At 45.9% G+C, this 24,358-nt stretch overlaps 1 protein-coding gene across 1 annotated transcript in view; it reads left to right on the top strand.

Moving 5' to 3' along the window:
- Positions 1–20,638, top strand: part of ak8 (adenylate kinase 8) — a 76,447-nt gene extending 55,809 nt beyond the window's left edge. The window contains exons 12-13 of the mRNA NM_203773.1: positions 17,974–18,054; positions 20,200–20,638. Of these exons, the coding sequence (NP_989104.1) occupies positions 17,974–18,054; positions 20,200–20,455 (337 nt within the window). The 3' untranslated portion in view covers positions 20,456–20,638. The remainder of the gene's footprint in view (positions 1–17,973; positions 18,055–20,199) is intronic.
- The last annotated feature ends 3,720 nt before the right edge of the window (positions 20,639–24,358 follow it).

Consider the following 24,358-nt stretch of genomic DNA (forward strand, 5'->3'; position numbering starts at 1 on the left):
TCTCTGTATATTTGTATTTATACATATGGGAGGGAGGTGCCATAGTGTTTCCCTTAGACAGTACAGTATGGGGGTACAGCTTATTGTGTGCCCAGAACATTCCTTCTCTGTATATTTGTATTTATACATATGGGAGGGGGGTGCCATAGTGTTCCCTTAGACATTACAGTATGGGGGTACAGCTTATTGTGTGCCCAGAACATTCCTTCTCTGTATATTTGTATTTATACATATGGGAGGGAGGTGCCATAGTGTTTCCCTTAGACATTACAGTATGGGGGTACAGCTTATTGTGTGCCCAGAACATTCCTTCTCTGTATATTTGTATTTATACATATGGGAGGGAGGTGCCATAGTGTTTCCCTTAGACAGTACAGTATGGGGGTACAGCTTATTGTGTGCCCAGAACATTCCTTCTCTGTATATTTGTATTTATACATATGGGAGGGAGGTGCCATAGTGTTTCCCTTAGACAGTACAGTATGGGGGTACAGCTTATTGTGTGCCCAGAACATTCCTTCTCTGTATATTTGTATTTATACATATGGGAGGGAGGTGCCATAGTGTTTCCCTTAGACAATACAGTATGGGGGTACAGCTTATTGTGTGCCCAGAACATTCCTTCTCTGTATATTTGTATTTATACATATGGGAGGGAGGTGCCATAGTGTTTCCCTTAGACAGTACAGTATGGGGGTACAGCTTATTGTTATATGAATGCAACTGGCCGCTCTGCGTTATCAGGTGACAAGTGTGCGCGCCAGGTGAGTATAACGTTACTGGGCGTTTGCCTGGGGAGGGGGCTGTTTATACGTTCTGGCTCCCCTCGCCCAGAATATCTAATGGCTGCTTGTTCCAATGATGATGCTGAGTGCATACCCAGTGTAGCCAGCTGCCCCGGGACCCGTCCCCTCGCTCCCATCAACAATAATTAGCCGTGTAAGACTAATGGAAAAAGTCATGTCTAATTACCCCGTTGAAGCCCCAATTATGCCATTAACGTTTGTGGGCTTTAAGCTAATAACGAAGCCGGCTCATCTGCATAGCATTAAGTTAATTGGGTTGGAAGCTGCGGGACGGATCGGGGCACTGATAGAGGGATTCCGTTACGGAATGGATAATGATGACTGGACTCGGGAACGTTCGGCTGACAGTTTTATTAATTAACAGCTATCTCGTTACCTGCCGTGTCAGACCTTTCTATAAAAGGTTTTTTTTTTTTTCTTCTTCTTAGTTCGTTTAATGAAAACCGAGCGATCTTTGCTAATTGCGCCCTGTAATTAATTATAGAGAGGCTTCTGCTCTTCTAATCTAGATTAGCCTTGCATATAGATAGGGATATAGTGCCAGTCATGCCAACTTATGCCATTGGCCCTCTGTAGGGTGGGTAATTAGGGAGTTCGTTAATTATCACAGTCATTTTCATCTCAATCATAACAAACATTGGGACTGAGTTACATTTAAAGGAGCAGTTAACCCTCAGTTATTTTGCAATTAACTAAAAAGCGCAGAACAGTGAAACTGAAATGACTTTCCCTTTTTCATTTGATCCCGCCTCCTTGGTTCTTCAGAGCAATTGTGAGAGGAGGAGAAGGCAGTCAATCAATAACCTGTATCCCCTGATACAATGGACTCTTCCTTATCTGTAAAGATGAAACACAGGCAGCAGTTAGGGCAGTTTTGTGCAACCTATGGGTCATGGTAAAACTGGGAGCCTTTGGGGTTTGAGGTGGGTTTCTGGGATCCCCCATGTAATGTGAAAGCGAGGGCAGGTCATGTTTGGGGGGCAGATACACAACAGAGAGACTGCGCTGAAGGTCACTGGTCTCTGTAGGAAGGTCAGACATGCCGGAGTTACTGATGCCACTTAATAATACAGAGAACTGTTACTGAGATTATCTAGAACTTGAGACTTGCCCTGACTTAGTGGAAATTGGACCACAATGCAGACCATTAACTAATCTATCAGTTTGCCTGCAGTCCTGGAGATACCCACAGCTTGGTCCTGCAGCTAACTGGGGAGGTTACCAGTATGACAATGATTTGGAAGATACCCACTAGTTAGGGAGGTTACCAGTATGAAAATGGTTTGGAGGATACCCACTAGTTAGGGAGGTTACCAGTATGAAAATGGTTTGAGGATACCCACTAGTTAGGGAGGTTACTACTATGAAAATGGTTTGGAGGATACCCACTAGTTAGGGAGGTTACCACTATGAAAATGGTGTGGAGGATACCCACTAGTGGGAAAGGTTACCAGTATGAAAATGGTTTGGAGCAGTGATCACCAACCAGTAGCTCAGGGGTAACATGTTGCTCCCCAACCCCTTGGATGTTGCTCCCAGCGCCCCCAAACCAGGGAGTTATTTTTGAATTCCTGACTTGGGGGCAAGTTTTGGTTGAATAAAAACAAGATCTCCTACCAAATAAAGCCCCTGTAAGCTGATAGGGTGCATAGAGGCCCCTAATAGCCAATCACAGCCCTTATTTGGCTCCTCCATGAACGTTTATGGTGCTTGTGTTGCTCTCCAAGTCTTTTTACATTTGACTGTGACTCACGGGTAAGAAAGGTTGGGGATCCCTGATTTGGAGGATACCCACTAGTTGGAGACGTTACCAGTATGAAAATGATTTAGACCAGGGGTACCCAACCTTTCTTACTCGTGAGTCACAGTCAAATGTAAAAAGACTTGGGGAGCAACACAAGCACCATAAAAGTTCATGGAGGAGCCAAATAAGGGCTGTGATTGGCTATTAGGGGCCTCTATGCACCCTATCAGCTTACAGGGGCTTTATTTGGTAGGAAATCTTGTTTTTATTCAACCAAAACTTGCCCCCAAGTCAGGAATTCAAAAATAACTCCCTGGTTTGTGGGCACTGAGAGCAACATCCAAGGGGTTGGGGAGCAACATGTTGCCCCTGAGCCACTGGTTGGGGATCACTGATTTGGAGGATATCCACTAGTGGGAAGAGCTACCAGTATGTCAGCCATCCTGGGATTACCCAATAGTTGATCCAATGGCTGGTTGGAGAGGGGACTAACATGACAGTGAGTGCTTCAGTGGTTGGTTGGTGAGACTGCCAATATATCATTGATCCTGGAGATTCTATAGCTTAAAAAAACTCTGATCTTGAGGATACATCTTGTGGTTCAAATTAGGTTGCCAATGTTGGGGTTGGTTTGTGAGGTTACCAAGGGGTTACTGATCCTGGGGGTCTAGAAGTTGGTTCAGTGGCTGGTTGGTGGAGTTAACAATAGGTTGTTGATCCTGTGGTTTTTATAATTGATTCAGTGGCTGGTCGGTGAGGTTACCGCTGAGTTACTGATTCTGGGGATCAAACATTTGGTTCAGTGGCTGGTCGGTGAGGTTACCGCTGAGTTACTGATTCTGGGGATCTAACATTTGGTTCAGTGGCTGGTTGATGAGGTTACCACTGAGTTACTGATTCTGGGGATCAAACATTTGGTTCAGTGGCTAGTTGGTGAGGTTACCACTGAATTACTGATTCTGGGGATCAAACATTTGGTTCAGTGGCTGGTTGGTGAGGTTACCACTGAATTACTGATTCTGGGGATCAAACATTTGGTTCAGTGGCTGGTTGATGAGGTTACCACTAAGTTACTGATTCTGGGGATCAAACATTTGGTTCAGTGGCTAGTTGGTGAGGTTACCACTGAGTTACTGATTCTGGGGATCTAACATTTGGTTCAGTGGCTGGTTGGTGAGGTTACCACTGAGTTACTGATTCTGGGGATCAAACATTTGGTTCAGTGGCTGGTTGATGAGGTTACCACTAAGTTACTGATTCTGGGGATCAAACATTTGGTTCAGTGGCTAGTTGGTGAGGTTACCACTGAGTTACTGATTCTGGGGATCTAACATTTGGTTCAGTGGCTGGTTGGTGAGGTTACCACTGAGTTACTGATTCTGGGGATCTAACATTTGGTTCAGTGGCTAGTTGGTGAGGTTACCACTGAGTTACTGATTCTGGGGATCAAACATTTGGTTCAGTGGCTAGTTGATGAGGTTACCACTGAATTACTGATTCTGGGGATCTAACATTTGGTTCAGTGGCTAGTTGGTGAGGTTACCACTGAATTACTGATTCTGGGGATCAAACATTTGGTTCAGTGGCTGGTTGATGAGGTTACCACTAAGTTACTGATTCTGGGGATCAAACATTTGGTTCAGTGGCTAGTTGGTGAGGTTACCACTGAGTTACTGATTCTGGGGATCTAACATTTGGTTCAGTGGCTGGTTGGTGAGGTTACCACTGAGTTACTGATTCTGGGGATCAAACATTTGGTTCAGTGGCTGGTTGATGAGGTTACCACTAAGTTACTGATTCTGGGGATCAAACATTTGGTTCAGTGGCTAGTTGGTGAGGTTACCACTGAGTTACTGATTCTGGGGATCTAACATTTGGTTCAGTGGCTGGTTGGTGAGGTTACCACTGAATTACTGATTCTGGGGATCAAACATTTGGTTCAGTGGCTAGTTGGTGAGGTTACCACTGAATTACTGATTCTGGGGATCAAACATTTGGTTCAGTGGCTAGTTGGTGAGGTTACCACTGAATTACTGATTCTGGGGATCAAACATTTGGTTCAGTGGCTAGTTGGTGAGGTTACCACTGAATTACTGATTCCGGGGATCTAACATTTGGTTCAGTGGCTAGTTGGTGAGGTTACCACTGAATTACTGATTCTGGGGATCTAACATTTGGTTCAGTGGCTGGTCGGTGAGGTTACCACTGAATTACTGATTCTGGGGATCAAACATTTGGTTCAGTGGCTGGTTGGTGAGGTTACCACTGAATTACTGATTCTGGGGATCAAACATCTGGTTCAGTGGCTAGTTGGTGAGGTTACCACTGAATTACTGATTCTGGGGATCAAACATCTGGTTCAGTGGCTAGTTGGTGAGGTTACCACTGAATTACTGATTCTGGGGATCTAACATTTGGTTCAGTGGCTAGTTGGTGAGGTTACCACTGAATTACTGATTCTGGGGATCAAACATTTGGTTCAGTGGCTAGTTGGTGAGGTTACCACTGAATTACTGATTCTGGGGATCAAACATTTGGTTCAGTGGCTGGTTGGTGAGGTTACCACTGAGTTACTGATTCTGGGGATCAAACATTTGGTTCAGTGGCTAGTTGGTGAGGTTACCACTGAATTACTGATTCTGGGGATCAAACATTTGGTTCAGTGGCTAGTTGGTGAGGTTACCACTGAATTACTGATTCTGGGGATCAAACATTTGGTTCAGTGGCTGGTTGGTGAGGTTACCGCTGAGTTACTGATTCTGGGGATCAAACATTTGGTTCAGTGGCTAGTTGGTGAGGTTACCACTGAATTACTGATTCTGGGGATCTAACATTTGGTTCAGTGGCTAGTTGGTGAGGTTACCACATAGTTACTGATTCTGGGGATCTAGAAGTTGGTTCAGTGGCTGGTTGGTGGAGTTAACAATAGGTTGTTGATCCTGTGGTTCTTATAACTGATTCAGTGGCTGGTTGGTGAGGTTACCACTGAATTACTGATTCTGGGGATCAAACATTTGGTTCAGTGGCTGGTTGGTGAGGTTACCACTGAATTACTGATTCTGGGGATCTAACATTTGGTTCAGTGGCTGGTTGGTGAGGTTACCACTGAATTACTGATTCTGGGGGTCTAGAAGTTGGTTCAGTGGCTAGTTGGTGGAGTTAACAATAGGTTGTTGATCCTGTGGTTCTTATAACTGATTCAGTGGCTGGTTGGTGAGGTTACCACTGAGTTACTGATTCTGGGGATCAAACATTTGGTTCAGTGGCTGGTTGGGGAGGTTCCCATTAGTTCACAGATCTTGGGGGTCAAGTAGATGGTTCAGTAGCTGGTTGGTGGGGTTAACTATTAGATTTTTGATCCTGGGGATCCCTATACTTTTGTGTAGAACAGTGTGAATGCCATAGAGGTAAGGGTTGCTACGGCACAGTGCTAGGGCCTTGCGTTCATTGCCGGGCAGGGCATCATTGGTGCGTTGTCAGTTTGTGTGAATTTCCTTCTGGTGCCCCATCCTCCCACAGTCCAGGAACATCCTAGTAGGTTAATTATCTTCTGCTTAAACTAACTAATTAGATGTTGTTGATTGTAAGCTCCACTGGGCAAAGACTGAGGTTAAAGCACCAGTCTAATATGTCAGCGGCACATCCATAAAAGATGAGGATAACCGTATCTCCCTGTTCCATCACAGGTGGCTTATTCACTATTAGGGAACTGCCCATTAACTAATGTGTCTTGTCAAGTAGAAAAATCTGTACACGCTTTGCGCCATGTAGCCACCCGGGCCGTAGCGCCACCCTGCACACTGGGGAAATTAACGATACACAGATAAACCTAAAGCTCCGCTGAGCAGAAAATTAAACCCAGTATTAATGAAGCCTGAGCTTAAAGCGGCCAAGGAGGAGAGCAGATGGTCTATCGATTCCTGTCATCTGCTTACATGTCAAACGCTCCGGTAAGTCTGCTAAAAGGTGTCACTAACTGCACCCAACCGGCCGAGGGATCCCGCCGACCCACTGGCTTCAAACCGCACTACTAAATCTGGGTGATTACCAGACTCCCTAAGTTGCATATTCCAATTTAAGTGCTTTAAAGTCACATGACATAAGGGCCCATGGCACAAGGGGTATATTGCTTCTAATACAGGTATAGGACCCATTATCCAGAATGCTCGGGACCAAGGGTATTCCGGATAAGGGGTCTTTCCGTAATTTGGATCTCCATACCTTAAGTGTACTAAAAAGCAATAAAACATTAAACCCAATAGGATTGTTTTGCATCCAATAAGGATTAATTATATCTTATTTGGGTTTCCGGATAAGGGATCCCATACCTGTACTAGTAAATACATGCACTCTAATGGGTGCTCACTAGTGATGTGTGGGCCGGCCTGGGACCCACGGGTTGGGCGTGTTTGGGCCAACAAGAGTATGTTTCAATGTATGGCTACCTTAACTAGGAGTGGAAGAGGGGAAAGGGTGCAATTCTAAGGGAGGGGTCAGAATGAACAGAATGAGGCAAAGGGGGGGTGAGTGTGCTCCTGTGCCACATATAGGGCCACCATTTGGGGGCAGAGCAGTCAGGCATTATAGGTATGAGGCAGAAGGGGACCTGAGAGAGGTCTTAAGGTGGCCATACACTTGAAGATCTGCTCTTTTGGCGATGTCGCCAAGTGAGCGGATCTTCTCCCGATATCCCCCACCTACAGGTGGGCGATATTGGGGGAATTTAGGCTAATTCAGTCGTTTGGCCCTGGGGCCAAACTATCAAATTAGAACTCTGGAATAGGCACAGTCGGTTCGGGGACTGCATCAACGAGCCAATGCGGTCCCCAATCCGACTAAATTTTTTAACCTGACCAATCAATATCTGCCCGATTTCAGGCCAGATATTGCTCAGGCAGGCCTGTTGTTTTTGCCCCTACACGGGCCGATTAGCTGCCGTATTGGTCTAAGGGACAGATATCGCCAGCTACAATTGGCCGTGTATGGGGACCTTCAAATGGTGGGCTATCATAAAACATGAACCCCCATGTGTTATAAAAGCTATAGGTCTACCCAGTAGTAGAAACCCATAGTGACCAATGAGACGGGTAACCAGTAAATGCTTCCTGCTAATGGGTTGCTTTGGGTTACTGCCCCTGGGCAAATATGAGGGGGGCAGTTATTAAGCCGGGACGTTGTTGGGTTGGGCTTTTTGTCACTAAAAACCCAAAAAAGCTGAGACTTTTCCAAGATTTATTATGCGAAAGAACTGCAGCAATTCTGTCTGAAAATTCTCCATCTAAGGGCAGTGGCAGACTGAGAGATTAGTCGGCCCGCGACAAATCTTCGCTGTCGCTGGCGACTGATGCCATCCCACCGGCTAGAATGTAAATCGCCGGTGGGATGTCATACGCGGCGCTGCAATGTCTCACAGTTATCTTGAGAGTAAACTTTGGGCGACTTCAGGACATCGCAGCACCGCGTATGCCATCCCACCGGCGAGCCTTTCAAACTCTTGCGTTTTTTATGCGCATTTCGGCTACATGTGCCTGCACCCGAGCGCATCCCATTCATTTGGGTGCAGGCACAAGTAGGAGGCGTAGGGCGGAATTTTCAGCAAACGTTTTTCTGCTTGCCGAAACTATCTGCCCTGCGCCTCATCTGCCATCAGCCTAACTGGAAGATCTTTCTTTGCCTTGTGATTAGGGATGCACCAAATCCCGGATTGGGTTCGGGATTCGGGCCGAATCCAGAATTTTTTTGATGGATTTGGTTTCGTTTCATAGCATAGATTCAGTTCGGGAATCCGTCAGGGTGGGTTTGGCCGATCCCAAAAAAGTGGGTTTGGTGCATCCCTACTTGTGACTTTAGAGGTTTTGGGTTATTTGCCGCCGGCTTTTGTGCAATAATGCGACAAGTGGAAAAGTCGTGACTTTCCCATGGCTTTTCCATTGGATCTTTTTCAGTTCACGGGCCGATTCTAGCTGCCGATATGGGTCCCTTAGACCAATTCGGCAGCTAATCGGCCCGTGTGTGGGCACTACCAACGGGCCTGCCTGACCGATATCTGGCCTGAAATCGGGCACATCTCGATCAGGCAGGTAAGAAAATCTAGTCGTATTCGGGACCTTTGCCTATGCCCACCTATGCCCAGGGCCAAACGATCGAATTAGCCTGGATTCTCCCGATATCGCCCACCCTTAGGTGGGGATATCGGGAGAAGATCCATTTGTTTGGTGACATCGCCAAGCGAGCGGATCTGCCCGTGTATGGGGACCTTTATGCCATTCATAGAAATTCGTTTTTTTTGCGGTTTCTAACAAATCTAAATCCGACGAGTTTTAATAAATCCCCCTCAGAAGACTTGTGTTCCCTCCTTGCAGGTCTCCGTTCCCCTTTAGCCATTTGGTCGCGCTCCCGGCAGTGACAGACCGGTGTGAAGAAGATGTAAAACAAAAGACTATCGCATGCCGCTGCCTTTTAATCACGTAATTGCAGAGCGACATTTAACACGGAGGATTTGTGTTACCCACCCAGTTTCGAGACAAGGGAGGGAAGCTCTTTAACGGCCCCCCCCATCCCTCTCCCCGCTCCCCCCTCCCCTCAGCTCAGAGCCGGCCGAGCACTTTAACTAAACTCAACTTTGGCTTGGCTTCTACATATTACAGCAGCGACACGGACGCACACAATTGAAGTCTTTGAGCGCAATGAAATATGCATGGGGTATCGGTGACAAGCCCATCAAGTCAAGCAATTAGCCGCGTAATCCGAGAGGCCCGGGCCGGCAGCGGATCGCAGGGAAGCCGGGCCGGGGCCTTCTCGATTAGTTAAATGCATTTTGTAGCTCCTCATTCCATCAAATCAACTAACACTTCCTTTAATTGGCTGATAAATTATACAGCGGCGGCGCATTATCATTTAATAACCCGTAAACATTGCGGCGAGGGGGCCCCGGCTCTAAAGTCCTCCATGGCGCTCATTAGCTCCTTAATTCCGCCTGATGGCAGGGGAGACAGGAGAGGCAGCTCGAACAGTCAGCCTCGGGCGATAAAATAAGGGAAAGAGCTCCGCAACGGAAGGGGGGTATTAAGGCACTTTTTTTTTTTATTTAAACATTTTATTTTTTTTATTTTTTACCACCGCTGTCGGAAATTCAATCTGCGAGCTGTCAACACTGCCCCCCCCCCCAGCACAAAGGGTGAGTGACAGATTCCTGCCGAGCCTTGTCAAGCTATCTTTAAACATCAAGCCAACCAGTAAACAGAGCCCGATGTATATTAAATCTCCTTCCGAGCCCTCCCTCCTCATTCTTGGTTCTGCCACCCCCATGCTCTCCCCTTCCTACACACTCTGTCTCCATGAATATTTCATGCCGCCGTCATAAATATTAATTCTAATAGCTGGGTATAGTCGTTATTATTGCTGTTATGTGACAAACAGACATTAAATATTCAGGGGCCTCTTTATATATATAAAATAAATTACATTTACGCACTTCATTGGTTATTTTTTTTTTTTTTTTTTTACCCCCCCACCTCTGTTTGGAGTAATCCTAATTCCAGCAATTAGAAGGGCAAATAAGAACAGAAAGTCCTCATTGATAAAGAAAAGTCTTATACAGTATTTAGTATTTAGGTATAGGACCTGTTATCCATTATATAAACCCAATAAGGGGTAATTATATCTTAGTTGGGATCAAGTACAGGTACTGTTTTATTATTACAGAGAAAAGGGAATCATTTAACCATTAAATAAACCCAAAAGGGCTGTTCTGCCCCAATAAGGGGTAATTATATCTTAGTTGGGATCAAGTACAGGTACTGTTTTATTATTACAGAGAAAAGGGAATCATTTAACCATTAAATAAACCCAATAGGACTGTTCTGCCCCAATAAGGGGTAATTATATCTTAGTTGGGATCAAGTACAGGTACTGTTTTATTATTACAGAGAAAAGGGAATCATTTAACCATTAAATAAACCCAATAGGACTGTTCTGCCCCCAATAAGGGGTAATTATATCTTAGTTGGGATCAAGTACAGGTACTGTTTTATTATTACAGAGAAAAGGGAATCATTTAACCATTAAATAAACCCAATAGGGCTGTTCTGCCCCCAATAAGGGGTAATTATATCTTAGTTGGGATCAAGTACAGGTACTGTTTTATTATTACAGAGAAAAGGGAATCATTTAACCATTAAATAAACACAATAGGGCTGTTCTGCCCCAATAAGGGGTAATTATATCTTAGTTGGGATCAAGTACAGGTACTGTTTTATTATTACAGAGAAAAGGGAATCATTTAACCATGAAATAAACCCAATAGGGCTGTTCTGCCCCAATAAGGGGTAATTATATCTTAGTTGGGATCAAGTACAGGTACTGTTTTATTATTACAGAGAAAAGGGAATCATTTAACCATTAAATAAACCCAATAGGGCTGTTCTGCCCCCAATAAGGGGTAATTATATCTTAGTTGGGATCAAGTACAGGTACTGTTTTATTATTACAGAGAAAAGGGAATCATTTAACCATTAAATAAACCCAATAGGGCTGTTCTGCCCCAATAAGGGGTAATTATATCTTAGTTGGGATCAAGTACAGGTACTGTTTTATTATTACAGAGAAAAGGGAAATTATTTGATTAAAATGGAGTCTATGGGAGAATTCTGTATAATGAATCTTATCTCTGTATGTAATTAAAAAAATGATGTCATGGAAATACAAGGGGGTACTTTTCCAGGCAGTAATAGTTCAATAGTTTTTGAATAATTTGCCTCCCTTTTTTCCCACTTTCCAGCTTTCAGTAGGGGTCACTGACCCCAGAAGCCCCTGTGTACCTGGGTGGTTATTGTTGCTTTTTATTCCTTATCTTTCTATTCAGGCTCCTCTCCTAATTATCTTACAGTCTTTCATTCACGCCACTGCCTGGTTGCTAGGGTAAACTGGACCCTAGCAACCAGATAGCTGCAGAAATTCCAGAGCAAAAAAGCTAAATTTTTCAAAAAGCACAAAAATTGAAATGTGAAGACCAATAACAAATTGTCTAATGTAAAGGCGCACTACCCTATAAAGCAAGAATCTCCCAGTGAACCTTTGGATATGCGACTAGTGTTACATTATGGGACCAAGACAGGAAATGGGTGGGGCAAGTAACAAGTAGTTTATAGTAGGTGTTACCTATATCGAGTTTTGCTTTGCCTTGATTCATTTTTATCACATGACCCATACAAACAGGATGGCGGCCAAGTTGGTGCTTCTAATATATAGGTGTCTTTTTCAGAGCTAAAACTGAGGGCAGACAGAAGAAGCAGACCAAGTGGTGAGGGTGGGGGGGTATATGGGTGACTGTTCTGTTATCGTATGGGTGCCTGTTCCGTTAGCGTATGGGTGCCAGTTCCGTTAGCGTATGGGTGCCTGTTCTGTTAGCGTATGGGTGCCCGTTCAGTTGGAGTGTATGGGTGCCAGTTCTGTTAGCGTATGGGTGCCCGTTCAGTTGGAGTGTATGGGTGCCTGTTCCGTTAGCGTATGGGTGCCAGTTCTGTTAGCGTATGGGTGCCCGTTCAGTTGGAGTGTATGGGTGCCTGTTCCGTTAGCGTATGGGTGCCAGTTCTGTTAGCGTATGGGTGCCTGTTCCGTTAGCGTATGGGTGCCTGTTCTGTTAGCGTATGGGTGCTTGTTCTGTTAGCGTATGGGTGCTTGTTCTGTTAGCGTATGGGTGCTTGTTCTGTTAGCGTATGGGTGCCAGTTCTGTTAGCGTATGGGTGCCAGTTCTGTTAGCATATGGGTGCCAGTTCTGTTAGCGTATGGGTGCCTGTTCCATTAGCGTATGGGTGCCTGTTCTGTTAGCGTATGGGGGCTTGTTCTGTTAGCGTATGGGTGCCTGTTCTGTTAGCGTATGGGTGCCTGTTCCGTTAGCGTATGGGTGCCTGTTCCGTTAGCGTATGGGTGCCTGTTCCGTTAGCGTATGGGTGCCTGTTCCGTTAGCGTATGGGTGCCAGTTCTGTTAGCGTATGGGTGCCAGTTCTGTTAGCGTATGGGTGCCTGTTCTGTTAGCGTATGGGTGCCTGTTCTGTTAGCGTATGGGTGCCAGTTCTGTTAGCGTATGGGTGCCAGTTCTGTTAGCGTATGGGTGCCAGTTCTGTTAGCGTATGGGGGCTTGTTCTGTTAGCGTATGGGTGCCAGTTCTGTTAGCGTATGGGTGCCTGTTCTGTTAGCGTATGGGTGCCTGTTCTGTTAGCGTATGGGTGCCAGTTCTTTTAGCGTATGGGTGCCAGTTCCGTTAGCGTATGGGTGCCTGTTCCGTTAGCGTATGGGTGCCTGTTCTGTTAGCGTATGGGTGCCTGTTCTGTTAGCGTATGGGTGCCTGTTCCGTTAGCGTATGGGTGCCTGTTCCGTTAGCGTATGGGTGCCTGTTCCGTTAGCGTATGGGTGCCTGTTCCGTTAGCGTATGGGTGCCTGTTCTGCTAGCGTATGGGTGCCAGTTCTGTTAGCGTATGGGTGCCAGTTCTGTTAGCGTATGGGTGCCAGTTCTGTTAGCGTATGGGTGCCAGTTCTGTTAGCGTATGGGTGCCAGTTCTGTTAGCGTATGGGTGCCAGTTCTGTTAGCGTATGGGTGCCAGTTCTGTTAGCGTATGGGTGCCAGTTCTGTTAGCGTATGGGTGCCAGTTCTGTTAGCGTATGGGTGCCAGTTCTGTTAGCGTATGTGTGCCAGTTCTGTTAGCGTATGGGTGCCAGTTCTGTAGCGTATGGGTGCCAGTTCTGTTAGCGTATGGGTGCCAGTTCTGTTAGCGTATGGGTGCCAGTTCTGTTAGCGTATGGGTGCCAGTTCTGTTAGCGTATGGGTGCCAGTTCTGTTAGTGTATGGGTGCCAGTTCTGTTAGTGTACGGGTGCCAGTTCTGTTAGTGTACGGGTGCCAGTTCTGTTAGTGTATGGGTGCCAGTTCTGTTAGTGTATGGGTGCCAGTTCTGTTAGTGTATGGGTGCCAGTTCTGTTAGTGTATGGGTGCATGAGAGAATGTTGTTTCCTCTCCCCTCTGTGCCAATTCCCCATGTATTGCCTGACAGCCCCAGGACACCACATTGCCCCTCACTCCACTGTTACTTTTTCCTAAACAGCCTTTAAACATCCTGTATTATTCAGCAGATATGATATCAATTATTTTAGACCTGATACATTTTTAAAAGTGCAGCATTGCCTGGCATCAGTGCTCTGTACTGCTCTGCCCCCCTGCTGGGTTTGTTACGGCTCACCCCATTGGCTCTAGGGAAGGGAGCCAACCCCCCATCTCCGGGCACATTAAGGGCAAGGACAGACAGAGCAACTTAGTAGCAGCTACTTGTTAGTGCTTCTAAACACCATAAAATCCCCTGCCATAGACAATACTGAGAGTTGCCTCTGCTAAAACACACATAGAGACAGTTATCAGTAAATGATCAGCATTGTCTGTTTTAGTAGCCGTGACAAGTAGCTGCTACTAGTAGCTCTGTGTGTCTTCACCCTAATGGCGAAGACACACAGGGCGATTAGTCGCTGCGACTTCTAAGTAAGTCAGTCGCGGTGACTAATCGTGGTGACTTTTCTGCCATAGAGTAGAATAGCAGTCGCCTCAAACTAATTGCCCCTTAGGGTGAAGACACACGGAGCTACTAGTAGCAGCTACTTGTCACAGCTACAAAAATAGACAATACTGATAATTTACTGATAATTGTCTCTACGTGTGTTTAGCAGAGGCAATTCTCAGTATTGTCTATGGCAGGGGTTTTTCTACGTTAAGGGCTCTGGCACACGGGGGAGATTAGTCGCCCGCGATTTAACTCCCTGTTCGCGGGCGACTAATCTCCCCGAGTTGCCTACCCCTGCCATCCCACCGGCGAACATGTAAGTCGCCGGCGGGATGGCAGACGCGGCGGGGCGATTTCCGGAAATCGCCGAAAAAGACTCGCGAGTCTTTTAAGGCGATTTGCGCGAAATCGCGCCGCCGCATGTGCCATCCCGCCGGCGACTTACATGTTCGCCGGTGGGATGGCAGGGGTAGGCAACTCGGGGAGATTAGTCGCCCGCGAACAGGGAGTTAATCGCGGGCGACTAATCTCCCCCGTGTGCCAGAGCCCTTAGTAGCTGCTACTAAGTAGCTCTGTGTGTCTTCACTTTAACTCATCACAAGATCAGCATCCAGTCCTGGTTTTGTCAAGTCATGCATTGCCATTAACTGGTCCTGCAGGAATCCCAATGCTGCCATATTTTACGGTATCTCTCTGTACAGGCTATGAGCAAACTTAGGGGGCTGTTCCTGCTGAATTGTGCTTAGTACAGGGGAATCCCTATGTGCCATATTTTACGGTATCTCTCTGTACAGGCTATGAGCAAACTTAGGGGGCTGTTCCTGCTGAATTGTGCTTAGTACAGGGGAATCCCTATGTGCCATATTTTACGGTATCTCTCTGTACAGGCTATGAGCAAACTTAGGGGGCTGTTCCTGCTGAATTGTGCTTAGTACAGGGGAATCCCAATGCTGCCATATTTTACGGTATCTCTCTGTACAGGCTATGAGCAAACTTAGGGGGCTGTTTCTGCTGAATTGTGCTTAGTACAGGGGAATCCCTATGCTGCCATAGTTTTATGGTATCTCTCTGTACAGGCTATGAGCAAACTTAGGGGGCTGTTCCTGCTGAATTGTGCTTAGTACAGGGGACTCCCTATGCTGCCATAGTTTTATGGTATCTCTCTGTACAGGCTATGAGCAAACTTAGGGGGCTGTTCCTGCTGAATTGTGCTTAGTACAGGGGAATCCCAATGCTGCCATATTTTACGGTATCTCTCTGTACAGGCTATGAGCAAACTTAGGGGGCTGTTCCTGCTGAATTGTGCTTAGTACAGGGGAATCCCTATGCTGCCATAGTTTTATGGTATCTCTCTGTACAGGCTATGAGCAAACTTAGGGGGCTGTTCCTGCTGAATTGTGCTTAGTACAGGGGAATCCCTATGCTGCCATAGTTTTATGGTATCTCTCTGTACAGGCTATGAGCAAACTTAGGGGGCTGTTCCTGCTGAATTGTGCTTAGTACAGGGGAATCCCTATGTGCCATAGTTTTATGGTATCTCTCTGTACAGGTTATGAGCAAACTTAGGGGGCTGTTCCTGCTGAATTGTGCTTAGTACAGGGGAATCCCTTTGCTGCCATAGTTTTATGGTATCTCTCTGTACAGGCTATGAGCAAACTTAGGGGGCTGTTCCTGCTGAATTGTGCTTAGTACAGGGGAATCCCTATGTGCCATAGTTTTATGGTATCTCTCTGTACAGGCTATGAGCAAACTTAGGGGGCTGTTCCTGCTGAATTGTGCTTAGTACAGGGGAATCCCTATGTGCCATAGTTTTATGGTATCTCTCTGTACAAGTTATGAGCAAACTTAGGGGGCTGTTCCTGCTGAATTGTGCTTAGTACAGGGGAATCCCTTTGCTGCCATAGTTTTATGGTATCTCTCTGTACAGGCTATGAGCAAACTTAGGGTGCTGTTCCTGCTGAATTGTGCTTAGTACAGGGGAATCCCTATGCTGCCATAGTTTTATGGTATCTCTCTGTACAGGCTATGAGCAAACTTAGGGGGCTGTTCCTGCTGAATTGTGCTTAGTACAGGGGAATCCCTATGTGCCATAGTTTTATGGTATCTCTCTGTACAGGCTATGAGCAAACTTAGGGGGCTGTTCCTGCTGAATTGTGCTTAGTACAGGGGAATCCCAATGCTGCCATATTTTACGGTATCTCTCTGTACAGGCTATGAGCAAACTTAGGGGGCTGTTCCTGCTGAATTGTGCTTAGTACAGGGGAATCCCTATGCTGCCATAGTTTTATGGTATCTCTCTGTACAGGCTATGAGCAAACTTAGGGGGCTGTTCCTGCTGAATTGTGCTTAGTACAGGGGAATCCCTATGCTGCCATAGTTTTATGGTATCTCTCTGTACAGGCTATGAGCAAACTTAGGGGGCTGTTCCTGCTGAATTGTGCTTAGTACAGGGGAATCCCTATGCTGCCATAGTTTTATGGTATCTCTCTGTACAGGTTATGAGCAAACTTAGGGGGCTGTTCCTGCTGAATTGTGCTTAGTACAGGGGAATCCCTTTGCTGCCATAGTTTTATGGTATCTCTCTGTACAGGCTATGAGCAAACTTAGGGGGCTGTTCCTGCTGAATTGTGCTTAGTACAGGGGAATCCCTATGCTGCCATAGTTTTATGGTATCTCTCTGTACAGGCTATGAGCAAACTTAGGGGGCTGTTCCTGCTGAATTGTGCTTAGTACAGGGGAATCCCTATGCTGCCATAGTTTTATGGTATCTCTCTGTACAGGCTATGAGCAAACTTAGGGGGCTGTTCCTGCTGAATTGTGCTTAGTACAGGGGAATCCCTATGCTGCCCTAGTTTTATGGTATCTCTCTGTACAGGCTATGAGCAAACTTAGGGGGCTGTTCCTGCTGAATTGTGCTTAGTACAGGGGAATCCCTATGCTGCCATAGTTTTATGGTATCTCTCTGTACAGGCTATGGGCAAACTTAGGGGGCTGTTCCTGCTGAATTGTGCTTAGTACAGGGGAATCCCTATGTGCCATAGTTTTATGGTATCTCTCTGTACAGGCTATGAGCAAACTTAGGGGGCTGTTCCTGCTGAATTGTGCTTAGTACAGGGGAATCCCTATGTGCCATAGTTTTATGGTATCTCTCTGTACAGGCTATGAGCAAACTTAGGGGGCTGTTCCTGCTGAATTCCTGGCAATGTAGAAAATCAATATATGCTTTTTTTCACTCTCCCTGGGCATTAGACCCACTCCCCCACTCCCACTCATATCTATATATGCCAATATACAGAAAAGGAATGTTTTGTGTGCCCATTAACTACACTCACTCCGTCTAATTAAGTGAAAACAAATGTTACTATATATATATAGAGAGAGAGACAAATTATATGTTCTTTATATATAGAATATATATATATATATATATATATAAATATATATATATATATATATATATATATATATATATATATATATATATATATGTATGTATATATATATATACATATATATAAACAGTTATTAAGCTGCACACCAATAGTATTAGATGCTACCTGGGTGCCAGTGGATATATATATATATATATATATATATATATATATATATATATATATATATATATACAGGATATAAAAAGAACATTTATTTCATTTGTCTGTATATATTTGTTGGAATAGTACATTATCCTGTGCCATTCGAGAAGGAACAGCCAGTGTATTGCCCTACGAGCCATGCAGAGTACAGTAGTTTATGCAGTGCTATGAGTTATTGCCAGCGCCTCAATGCAAAATGGTTTCAGCCTCAGCAGAGCCTGTTATTTCCTTCCTGTGATTCAGTGCAACAAAGACAATAATCATTTTCCTTCTCCCCCGGCAGGGTCTTCTCTCTGGATCTCTCAGACGATGTTGTCATAGAGCGTCTGTCTTTGTGCATGACAGATCCCGTCTCAGGAGAGAGGTTGGTACTGACAGTTATTGGCTTTAGGATGATCTGGTCACATTGACTCACGCGCAGCAACATTCGGACAGATTATAATGAGTCTGAACATAACCTGATGCTGCCGCGCACTCCGCTCAAACAGGCAGCAGCAAATTTAGGTTAATGTTTATACAACAGCCGGCTGCCACATTCTACCTGCACCCTCTAAATATAGCTCATTGCTACACTGTGAGTGATTCAGGCACAACCATTATATGCCCTTTAAGCCCTGGAGATAAAGTAGATTTGTTTTCACTTTAACAGCCAGCTTATTGTGTGCCCAGAACATTCCTTCTTTGTATATTTGTATTTATACATATGGGAGGGAGGTGCCATAGTGTTTCCCTTAGACAGTACAGTATGGGGGTACAGCTTATTGTGTGCCCAGAACATTCCTTCTCTGTATATTTGTATTTATACATATGGGAGGGAGGTGCCATAGTGTTTCCCTTAGACAGTACAGTATGGGGGTACAGCTTATTGTGTGCCCAGAACATTCCTTCTCTGTATATTTGTATTTATACATATGGGAGGGAGGTGCCATAGTGTTGTTTCCCTTAGACAGTACAGTATGGGGGTACAGCTTATTGTGTGCCCAGAACATTCCTTCTCTGTATATTTGTATTTATACATATGGGAGGGAGGTGCCATAGTGTTTCCCTTAGACAGTACAGTATGGGGGTACAGCTTATTGTGTGCCCAGAACATTCCTTCTCTGTATATTTGTATTTATACATATGGGAGGGAGGTGCCATAGTGTTTCCCTTAGACAGTACAGTATGGGGGTACAGCTTATTGTGTGCCCAGAACATTCCTTCTCTGTATATTTGTATTTATACATATGGGAGGGAGGTGCCATAGTGTTTCCCTTAGACACTACAGTATGGGGGTACAGCTTATTGTGTGCCCAGAACATTCCTTCTCTGTATATTTGTATTTATACATATGGGAGGGAGGTGCCATAGGGTTTCCCTTAGACAGTACAGTATGGGGGTACAGCTTATTGTGTGCCCAGAACATTCCTTCTCTGTATATTTGTATTTATACATATAGGAGGGAGGTGCCATAGGGTTTCCCTTAGACAGTACAGTATGAGGGTACAGCTTATTGTGTGCCCAGAACATTCCTTCTCTGTATATTTGTATTTATACATATGGGAGGGAGGTGCCATAGTGTTTCCCTTAGACAGTACAGTATGGGGGTACAGCTTATTGTGTACCCAGAACATTCCTTCTCTGTATATTTGTATTTATACATATGGGAGGGAGGTGCCATAGTGTTTCCCTTAGACAGTACAGTATGGGGGTACAGCTTATTGTGTGCCCAGAACATTCCTTCTCTGTATATTTGTATTTATACATATGGGAGGGAGGTGCCATAGTGTTTCCCTTAGACAGTACAGTATGAGGGTACAGCTTATTGTGTGCCCAGAACATTCCTTCTCTGTATATTTGTATTTATACATATGGGAGGGAGGTGCCATAGTGTTTCCCTTAGACAGTACAGTATGGGGGTACAGCTTATTGTGTGCCCAGAACATTCCTTCTCTGTATATTTGTATTTATACATATGGGAGGGAGGTGCCATAGTGTTTCCCTTAGACAGTACAGTATGAGGGTACAGCTTATTGTGTGCCCAGAACATTCCTTCTCTGTATATTTGTATTTATACATATGGGAGGGAGGTGCCATAGTGTTTCCCTTAGACAGTACAGTATGAGGGTACAGCTTATTGTGTGCCCAGAACATTCCTTCTCTGTATATTTGTATTTATACATATGGGAGGGAGGTGCCATAGTGTTTCCCTTAGACAGTACAGTATGAGGGTACAGCTTATTGTGTGCCCAGAACATTCCTTCTCTGTATATTTGTATTTATACATATGGGAGGGAGGTGCCATAGTGTTTCCCTTAGACAGTACAGTATGGGGGTATAGCTTATTGTGTGCCCAGACTCTGTGCCCCTCCCCTTGTAAACTTCCATGAGAGTAGCCACTCCCAGATATGAGGCCCCATGATTCCTTTACAATTAGGTGGGGGGGGGGGGGGGGTAAGTTCATTAACAGTGGGAGGGGGAATGGTAAATATATGTATTACAGTGTTTATATTGTGTTTATGCACCGCAGGTACCACGACATATACAAGCCCGCGCCCAGTTCGGAGGTACACGAGCGCCTGCAGCAGAACCCCAGGCATTCGGAGCAGAGGGTTCAGGCGAGGCTAGACATGTACCACGCTAACGCCGAGGAGCTGGACGAGTTTTATCCGGATGTCATTCACATTAATGCTGATCAAGACCCTTACACGGTGTTTGAGTTCATCGAAAGCTACACTGTCAGCCCCCTGCCCAGGCCTCTCCCCGAGGAGCCCACATCTCCCTAATGACTTGCAGCGTATGCACTGTTAGTCTGGATTAACTGGCGGCATCACAGGAAGGCGACACTGAGCCCTTCCCCTCCTGTTAGTCCCTTCCCGATGTCCCCCCTACCTCCCAGAATGGAATATTCCCGCTCAGTTGGCTTCCTGCCAAAATAAATACACCAACAGTTCATTATCCCAAGGTAATTTCCCAAGAGTCACGCTGGCATTTACTAAAATCACTTGCCTTCCTGGAGCAGTTGCGCTGGCAGTTACTAGAGATGCCTTCAAGGAAGGGACGGATGCCCTGTAGCAGATCTCTCAGTGCAGTGTTGCTCCTGGGACCCCAGTGCTGTAATGGAGACAGGAAGGATTTGTACCCCTTCTGGGGCAAATCGGAGCCACCAACCGCTAAACCAGCTAGATGTTAGGTAGGATTTATTTACTTGGTTGAGATCTAAACCCCACACCCTTAAGGGTAAAGAGCTACTTAGTAGCAGCTACTTGTCACGGCTACTAAACCTCAGAAAATCTCCTGCCATAGACAATACTGAGAATTGCCTCTGCTAAAACACATGTACAGACAGTTATCAGTAAAGATCAGCATTGTCTATTTTAGTAGCCATGACAAGTCGCTGCAACTAGTAGCTCTGTGTGTCTTCACCCTAGTAGCAGCTACTTGTCACGGCTACTAAACCCCAGAAAATCCCCTGCCATAGACAATACTGAGAATTATCAGTAAATGATCAGCATTGTCTATTCAAGTAGCTGCTAGCAGTAGCCATTGGTCTTATTATTTATTCTTTATAGGCTTTGAGTTATTTGCCTTCCTCTTCTGCCTCTTCCCAGCTTTCAAATAGGGGTCACTGACCCCCAGTAGCCAAAAACTATTGCTCTGTGAGGCTACCATTTTATTTTATTTACTTATATACCTATTAAATGCCTTTGTGATACTTCCAGGCTCTTATTCAAGCTTCTGTCTGGTTACTAGGGAAATAAGACCCCAGCAACCAGATGCAGAAATACCAAACTGGAGAGCTGCTGAACAGAAAGCTACATAACTAAAAATAAAACATAAAAAATAATGCTGCCCAATTGCAAACTGCCTCAGAATGTTACTGTCTTTTGCTGTGAGATCTTATACCTGAGGACCCTGGTTCGATTCCCTGAGGCAACTCCTTGTGACCCTGGACAAGTCACCTAATCTTAGTGAACCTAAAATGGCTGCCTTGCTTGCTGTAAAGCGCTTTGAGTCCCACAGGAGAAAATTGCAATATATATGGGCCCCTTCCCTTAATATGGAGAGGTGCCGAAGCATTTGGGTTTAGTTGTCCTTTCTATGTATGGGTATATATACTAGATAGCTAGGTGCAAGAGAAAGAGATGAAAAGGCTATTGGTTTTAACAGGGGTTGTTCACCTTTGAGTTAACGTTTAGTATGAGGTAAAGAGTAATATTCTGAGACAATTTGCAATTGGTCTTCATTTTTTATTATATGTGGTTTTTGAATTATTTAACTTTTTCTTCAGCAGTAATGGGGTTGCTAGGGTCCAAATTACCTTAGCAACCAGAGAGTGGTTTGAATGAGACACTGGAATATAAAAAGCAGAGATCCTGAATAGAAAGATAAGTAACAAAAAGAAACAATAACAATTAAACAGTAGGTTTTTGGCTGACGGGGTCAGTGACCCCTCGTTTGAAAGCTGAAAAGAGTCAGAAGACAGCAAATAATTAAAAAAACCATAACAAATAAATAATCAAGACCAGCTGAAAAATTGCTTAGAATTAACCATTTTATAACAAACTAAAAGTTAATTTACCCCTTTAATGTACTTGGACTGTGCTGCTGCAGAAACAGTTGTAGCAACGCCTACTGCCCCCTATGGGCAATTGTGCCAGTCCAATCAGCTGCAGAGCTCCGGTTTCACAAGGCATGCTGGGAGTTGTAGTTGCAGTAAGGATGCAGCATGTTGGTCCCCATGGTTACATGTCCCTCCCCCTGTGCCTCATTTATTTTGCTGATTAATATTCTGATTCCGTGCGTGGCTCTGCCCGTATCTCTGGCCGCTCTATTAGTTCCCCTCGAGTGGCTCTCTGGGTAATGTGAGCAGCGCAGGGAGGGTCTGTCTGTATCTCATTGACATGCATTCATTGCGGCTCCGCTTGTAGGCCGGGGTCAGGGGTCGGCTCCCCAAGGGGCTTGTAGCTGGGCCTGTTAGCGTTAGCAGAACATGCTAATACACGTGTCCCATTCTCCCCGGGCAGCACCGCGATCAGTCGGCGCTCGGCTAATTACCACAAACAAATGCCGCTCAGCGCAGGACTTGGCATTGCTGAACGGCGGATAAAAGGAGGTTGCGGCAGCCACATAACATAGTAAGTTGGGTTGAAAAAAGACATACGTCCATCACGTTCAACCATAATGCCTATATATAATCTGCCTAACTGCTAGTTCCGAATGCATTCAGAATGTAGGGTTGGACTAGGCCACCTAGGGCCCACCAGAGAACCTGACATCAAGGGCCCACTCTCCCAGCAATTACATGGAGACGGTGCCAAATGTAATGGATGGCAAGTAGTTCTATGGTGGAAGTAAGAAATCACTGGTGGCAATGGGGTCCTTAACAGCTGGGGCCCACCAGGAGATCCTATGGTAGAGTTCAGCCTGGGCATATATTGGTTCTGTGGGACTGGGTCGGGTACCCTCAGATACTCACAGACAGCCTGGGCATATATTGGTTCTGTGGGACTGGGTCGGGTACCCGCAGATACTCACAGACAGCCTGGGCATATATTGGTTCCGTGGGACTGGGTCGGGTACCCTCAGATACTCACAGACAGCCTGGGCATATATTGGTTCTGTGGGACTGGGTCGGGTACCCTCAGATACTCACAGACAGCCTGGGCATATATTGGTTCTGTGGGACTGGGTCGTGTACCCGCAGATACTCACAGACAGCCTGGGCATATATTGGTTCTGTGGGACTGGGTTGGGTACCCTTAGATACCCACAGACAGCCTGGGCATATATTGGTTCTGTGGGACTGGGTCGGGTACCCACAGACAGCCTGGGCATATATTGGTTCTGTGGGACTGGGTCGGGTACCCACAGACAGCCTGGGCATATATTGGTTCTGTGGGACTGGGTCGGGTACCCACAGACAGCCTGGGCATATATTGGTTCTGTGGGACTGGGTCGGGTACCCACAGACAGCCTGGGCATATATTGGTTCCGTGGGACTGGGTCGGGTACCCGCAGATACCCACAGACAGCCTGGGCATATATTGGTTCCGTGGGACTGGGTCGGGTACCCACAGACAGCCTGGGCATATATTGGTTCCGTGGGACTGGGTCGGGTACCCGCAGATACCCACAGACAGCCTGGGCATATATTGGTTCCGTGGGACTGGGTCGGGTACCCACAGACAGCCTGGGCATATATTGGTTCCGTGGGACTGGGTCGAGTACCCACAGACAGCCTGGGCATATATTGGTTCCGTGGGACTGGGTCGGGTACCCACAGACAGCCTGGGCATATATTGGTTCTGTGGGACTGGGTCGGGTACCCACAGACAGCCTGGGCATATATTGGTTCTGTGGGACTGGGTCGGGTACCCACAGACAGCCTGGGCATATATTGGTTCCGTGGGACTGGGTCGGGTACCCGCAGATACCCACAGACAGCCTGGGCATATATTGGTTCTGTGGGACTGGGTCGGGTACCCTCAGATACTCACAGACAGCCTGGGCATATATTGGTTCCGTGGGACTGGGTCGGGTACCCTCAGATACCCACAGACAGCCTGGGCATATATTGGTTCTGTGGGACTGGGTCGGGTACCCTCAGATACTCACAGACAGCCTGGGCATATATTGGTTCTGTGGGACTGGGTCGGGTACCCGCAGATACTCACAGACAGCCTGGG

This window comes from Xenopus tropicalis, chromosome 8 (assembly GCF_000004195.4).
Source record: "Xenopus tropicalis strain Nigerian chromosome 8, UCB_Xtro_10.0, whole genome shotgun sequence".
Classification (NCBI taxonomy): Eukaryota; Metazoa; Chordata; class Amphibia; order Anura; family Pipidae; genus Xenopus; species Xenopus tropicalis.